General features: G+C 39.2%; 1 protein-coding gene across 2 annotated transcripts in view; it reads right to left on the reverse strand.

Annotated features, from left to right (window-relative positions):
• The window catches only part of LOC147114111 (PDZ and LIM domain protein 4-like), a 160,776-nt gene extending 154,609 nt beyond the window's left edge, over nucleotides 1-6,167 (reverse strand). Inside the window, exon 1 of one of the 2 annotated variants that reach the window (XM_085995732.1) lies at nucleotides 5,961-6,167. In XM_085995732.1, coding sequence (XP_085851858.1) covers nucleotides 5,961-6,053 — 93 coding nt within the window. In that variant the 5' untranslated portion in view covers nucleotides 6,054-6,167. The remainder of the gene's footprint in view (nucleotides 1-5,960) is intronic. The other variant, XM_085995731.1, reaches the window with a different exon arrangement.
• Nucleotides 6,168-6,589: the final 422 nt, after the last annotated feature.

Raw genomic sequence — 6,589 nt, forward strand, 5'->3', positions numbered from 1 at the left:
ACAGCTTCCTTACTAATTTAAAGAAATCCCATTTTTATACTTTCTATATAGCTCCTAAAAAAAAGTGGAAGGATCACTCATTAGGATAGGGGTCCTGTTCTATTTTACAAGAAAATTTGAGCCTATTTTGTGACACCATATACAAATTTCAGAATTGAAATTCTAGTTTGAAAAGCTAATGGTTCAATATTTCCTATAAACATTGGTTCTTTAAATTACTTCATAAATTGCAAAAAATGGGAGATTTGTATATATTTTTTTAATGGTCAATTGGAAGACTGACCAGAGCCAATGTGTACAAAAATACTGACCTACAGGTGGCAGCACAAATCACTCTTAAGGTAGTTTTCGTGCAGGGATGATTTGAAGGGAAGTACAGCAAATCTACTTTAACCTTCCTATGACATCTATACCTCAATATTCTGACACCACCACACATGGTCAGCAGTTCTCCATGAGTAAAAAAGTAAAAAAAATTCCCATGTACATGACAAAACCTCTACCCCAACCCTGAAAGCCAGTAATGAAAACAGAACACATCTGTTGAGTATTGTGGGTTTGCATAATGGAGCTTAAATTTGACAAACAAGGTATCAGTGTGATTTGGTCACAAAAAGTCACAGCAAAAATGTCAATTATAGACTTGTATAAAGGAGGACTGTGGACTCTAGTGAATACTGTTCTACGTACATCACGTAGACAAAGCAGCGATCAAATAACTGAACGTAATAACACCATCTGTGGAATTCTGACCTCAACCTCAGAAAGATCAACAACCTACTTAGACAGAAAGCGCCAGTTTGGACTTGCTCTAACTAATGCCTGGTCTCATTTCAATTGCATACAACTAATTGCTAAGGATTTATTCTACCACCTTTTCCATTAGTTTATGTGCAACATAAAGCTATTCTGTTCAAGTATTTGTTGCCCTGCCATTAAAGTACAGTGCACACTACTTCGTGCTGGAACTGTGGTTCAGGTCAGTCTGATTTAATAGCTTCTTTAAATGCAACTTAATTTTAATCACACAAGGCAACTATTAGCAGGAAATCGCACACTTTGTAAGATTTGGCTAAATACCACTTCACCATAAAACCCAGGTTAAAAAAATTCTAATGTACAATTTAAAAAGATCGCACATATAAAAAATGGAAGGTGACTTTGAAATGTTGAGATTTAAAAAAAAAAACTCAAGGATTTAAAAAAACAAATGTACACATATGAATAGGTGACCTTAGTATGCTAGTGCAAGATTGTTTGTCAAGCTGACTAGCATTTCTATCTCCTGTGTTTAATTTTAATCATAATATTGACTTATTTTAATTCAATGCAACTTTTTTTTTTAATCCATGAAGATTGTTAAGATAATGGAGTTTAAAAAGATTTGTTTTTATAAGCTGTGGTGATATCTAATATTTTGGGTGGGCTGAGTGTAGCTGACCTATTGTAGTGGAGGGAGCTGAAAAGTCAATGAGGAGAAAAAGGCCATTTAATCCATTAACGATCACCTCCCCCCACCCCCAATTCTAACCTCTCAGCTGAGCAGCCAACATTCAAATGGTCAGAAATACCTAGATGTCTATTTACTACCCATTAAATAACCCAGACATTCTTCACATGTGAAATAGTACATTCTGCTATCTAATCTAAAATACTTTCACTAATTTATACCTACTGCACTGATCCTATCATTTTGCAAGTAGGGTCCAAGATTTCACCTTAACTAAACTATTTGATCATTTATACACACACCAACAAACCCCCACCTATCCTTGCTCATTTTAACTTTTCCTTATAGGCCATCCACCATATCTGGAATCATTCTTCTTCCTCTTTTCTGCACCATCTTCAATGCTTGTACAGTATATCCCTTTTCTAGCATTGCAACTAGCATGCAGTAACTCCAAGTGTGGCCTGGCCAGTGCATGTACAGCCTCTAAATAACCTCAAAAGCCCCACAGAATAAGCACACTAATCCTTAAACAAAAAGTATGCACATCAAGCATGCACATATAAATATGCATCAACCATTTTAAAATTTGTGTGCCATTACAGAGAGGAAATAAATGTTCTGCTGAAAACAGTGTTGCAGATCTGCTGCTTATTTATATTGGGAGGGATTCAAATTGACACTAAAATGATACTTGAATGAGTCTCATTTACAACAGTGGAAATTGGATTCACCATTTTACCACTATAGAAATGGGATATTAAGTTTAGAAATAAAAATGGATAACTGACCCAACTTTATACTTCATCCTTTGACCCTCATCCAACTACAGAATAATCTGAATGTAATATTTTCTTCCACAATTTAAAAATATCCAAAATCTGTGTTTTATCAGCATAATATACATAGAGTTTTCCCCCATAGAGGGCTCAGATCATCTTGTACTAATCTAGCATAAATGTACTGGTTCACAAGTAGACTTAGTTAAATAGGTAAACATTTTTATTCACTGAAGGCCAAGTACCATGCCACAATCTTTGATTTGAGCGCAAAATTCTGCTTTAAATACAAATTAAACAGCCGCAACTTAAGTATACAGCAGGGAGACACAGAAAATAATTCACCGTTTGAGGTTGGCAAGAAGTATTTTGTAGGTTGAGTGTTTCCTGATGTTATCCTCCAGTTAAACATTGGGAAGACCAAAGCTATTAATTCCATCCCCACCCCCCCCCCCCACAAACTCTACCCTCGCCCTTCAAGTGCATTCCCCCTCCCCCGCCAGTCTCAGATTGAAGCCAACCTGTTCACTACCTCTGCGTTCTATTTGACCCAGAGCTGAATTTCTCCCTTCATATCCTCTCCATCAGAAAGATTGTCTACTGCCACCTCCAAAACACTGCCAGTCTCTGATCCCTACCTCAGCCCATCAGCTGTCAAAACCCTCATCCACACTTTTGTCACCTCCAGACTCATCTTCTGGCTGGCCTTCCATCCTCCATAAACTTCAGCTCATCAAAATCTCTGCTGCCCGTATCCTAGCATGCACCAAGTCTCTCTCAACCGTCACCCCAATACTCATGGACCTACATTGGTTCCCAGTGCACAAACGCCTCCAATTTATAATTCTCATTCGTGTGTTCAAATAGCTTCATGGCTTCACCCCTTCCTATCTCTAGCCTCCTCTAGCCCTAAAATCAGCCACACTCTGTTCCTCTAACAATGGCCTCTTGTGTATCCCCCCCCCCCCCCCCAACTCCCTTCAACATTTGCAGCTATGCTTTCAGCAGTCTGGGCCCCAAGCTTGGGAATTCCCCCTCTCAAGACTCTCCTTAAAACCTACCTCTTTGTAGAAGCTTAGTCACCCTTCTTAATATCTACTTCTTTGTTACTTTTGTCCGATCTCATTTCTATGCAGTGCCTTAGGGCATTTTCCTACATTGAAAAGGTGCTATTTAAATGCCAGTTGTTGTTGTTGTTGTTGTTGTTGTTATGAGCAACATTTTCTTGTATCCCACTGTTCCCAAGTTGGTCATTATAATCACACATTCAAGTGCTATAACAAGATAGTTTTACAATTAAAAATACTGGTAAAAGTTATGAGAGATAGGATATGAGCACCAGTATCATTGAAACAGAAAACAAAAGCAGGCGCCAGTATTTTATAAATACGATTACTAGTTCTTTCCAGAGTGCATCTACTTTCAAAGAGTAACAACTCTCCCTTTGTGCCAGTCCATTGGTTGCATGTTATTAAAAATTTATGCACAGTAGACACAAAATTGTTAAATCAAACACGATGGTTCAGGTTATAGGACTTGGGAGGGGACTGAATGCTACATATATTGCCATGGTGCCCCAGTTTTCAATCAAAATACAACATGTAAATAATTACAGCCTTTGGATAGAAAGATGATTTAGTTTAAGGCAATATTATCTTATCTCATCAGTTTTGTCCTGTTATACTAAGCTACGGGTAGTATAAAAAAACAGTACATTTACATTTAACAATTGATGAAAAGCAATGTAATTTGGTATTTTGTTTTTAAACTGTACAAATGCTCTCATCTGGCCTTGGGTTTCACTCTGGACTGATGAGTATCAGTAGCATAGATTGATTAGTGTAGATTCTAGACCAATTCTCTTTGGATTTCTGTAACCAGTACCAACACCAGAACAAGCTTTTGATCTGGCCACATCTGAATGGACTCTGGATAGCAATGGACACTTGATGCCATTTCCATTATTTTTCATAGAGTCATAGAGCACAGAAAGAGGCCCTTCGGCCCATCGCGTCCACACCGGCCATCAGGCCCTGTCTAACCTAATCCCATTTTCCAGCATTTGGTCCGTAGCCTTGTATGCTATGGCATTTCAAGTGCTCATCCAAATGCTTCTTGAATGGTGAGGGTTCCTGCCTCTACCACCCTTTCAGGCAGTGAGTTCCAGATTCCAACCACCCTCTGGGTGAAAAAGTTCTTCCTCAAATCCCCTCTAAACCTCCTGCCCCTTACCTTGAATCTATGCCCCCTTGTTATTGACCCTTCTACTAAGGGAAAAAGTTCCTTTCTATCTACCCTATCTATGCCCCTCATAATTTTGTACACCTCAATCAGGTCCCCCCCTTTCATACCTCATTGTCATGACATCATATCCAAATTAATAGAGCTTTTCAAAACTCTGAAAAATCAATTTGACCAAAACCCATATCACACAATAGACTTAACATGAAGACTTTCCTTGAGCATTAGATGTAACAAAATTATAAAGTAATTATTTATAAAATGTATTTATGATTTTATTGCACCTAGTGCATTCAGGAAATATTCTCCCAACTAGCAAACTACCTTCAGCTAAACTGGAACCAGACCAAAAAGAGGAATATATGCACCATTAAAACCTACTTACTTTAAAAGCTTTTTACCCATAATAAATTTCACTTAATTGATTTTAACATACAATATAAACAGAATACATGATAAACTCAGGGAATAGGATTTATAACTCATTAGTGATGCTGAACTATAACTCACCAGTGATAAACAATAATGTGTAACACCATTAGCCATTTATAATTTATATATACCCACCAGTCTGAACATAGCCACTATTCCATTTATAGGATAGAGCATTATTGGCTAAATAAGATTTCAACTAAACTAGACGATCTGTAAATTCTTGAAAAAAATGTTCCTTCACAAATAGTAGTCACAATTAGAGAAATACAATAATAGTTTCATAAATAATATTTTTTTTCCTTGATCAGTTTACCACTATTCAAGTCGTTGCCTCCCTCCTGGCGGATGGTTGCAGTTACCAACTAACTCAGCAGAGTTATCGAGACTGAACCTTCCTGGTCTATATTATATGTCTATTTGTTGCATTAACTCGCTGAACCATTCGCTAAACACCTGTCAGCATTTAGAACAAGTTTGCATTTCACCAGAAAACAAGCCCACTCACTGTATTGGATTTTGAGACAAGAGAGACTAGAGTACATCAAAGTTCACCTACGGGGGAATTAACCCACAGTCCGTTATGCCCCCAAGATAAGATTAGGTGTGATTGTTTAATTAAACGAACATGTTGCCGGTAAAACGAGCTCAGATTAAAAAGGACAAGACTACGCGGCAACAGCCAAGAATGGACACAATACGCGTGCCCATTAGGAAAGCAACCGAGCGAGGAGCTCCCACTGGGGAACACCTTCCTATGAAAAAGACACGATTGCAAAAGGACACCGATGGGCACTCGCAGGTCACACAACAGTTGAGAGGGGGGGAAAAGACTGTCCCACTTCACCCTCAAACCAAATAGATTTTCTTTTTTTAAGTCATTCCGTAATACAAAGAATTTGAACAACTTTAATGCAAGTAACACGCTGCAGATTTCTTTCCCACGTTGCAAATGATTTTCAATGCATGAAATAAAAGTGATAAGAGCTAACGCTCCATTAAATAGCTGGAAGAGAAAAGTTCCAAATGCGTTTCTCCCAGAGAGACTTATTGCTTACCCGCGAGATTGTTAAGGGCTGGCTATAGTCCTTGCCTCCTACTAATCTAAAGCCCCAAGGTGACGGTCCGTAAAGAGTCACAGGATGTGGCATTTTTAATCTATGATTTTCCTCGAGCAGTGACTTGGAGCGAACGCTTTGGCTGCCAGTGAGAGTGAGAGCAAAAGCTGCAGCAATTCTACCCTTTCTCTCGCTCTCTCCCCGCCCTCCCTTTAAATTAGGTGCTTCCACATTACGTCATTCCCCTGAGCATCCCCCCCGTCCCCGCGCCAGTCAGAACAAAGAACCGCAGCCCGTTACGTGTCCTCGACTGACAGCGCGGCCGTCCCGTTGCCAAGGGGACCGCCCACCCGACCCGGGACCGAGGACTCTTCCACGCAGGTGTAAAGTTTGCAAAGCTCTCTGGGAGTTGTAGTTCTCCGGCACAATGCATCTGCTTGTCTCTCAGAACCATAGGCGCCTCCCCATTAAATCCCAGCCCTTGTTTGCAAGTCAAACAACTGCCTCACACTTTTTGTTTTGATTGTTGGGAGTTCATACATGAGGCAGAAACCAAACCAGCACATCAGTACAGGCGTACTCTTCTGGTTTTGGGTGGTTAAACAAATAGTCTGTAACTAATAAAACTT

The sequence above is a fragment of the Somniosus microcephalus genome, chromosome 8, assembly GCF_052327205.1.
Source record: "Somniosus microcephalus isolate GS21.2 chromosome 8, FLI_Smic_1.0, whole genome shotgun sequence".
NCBI lineage: Eukaryota > Metazoa > Chordata > Chondrichthyes > Squaliformes > Somniosidae > Somniosus > Somniosus microcephalus.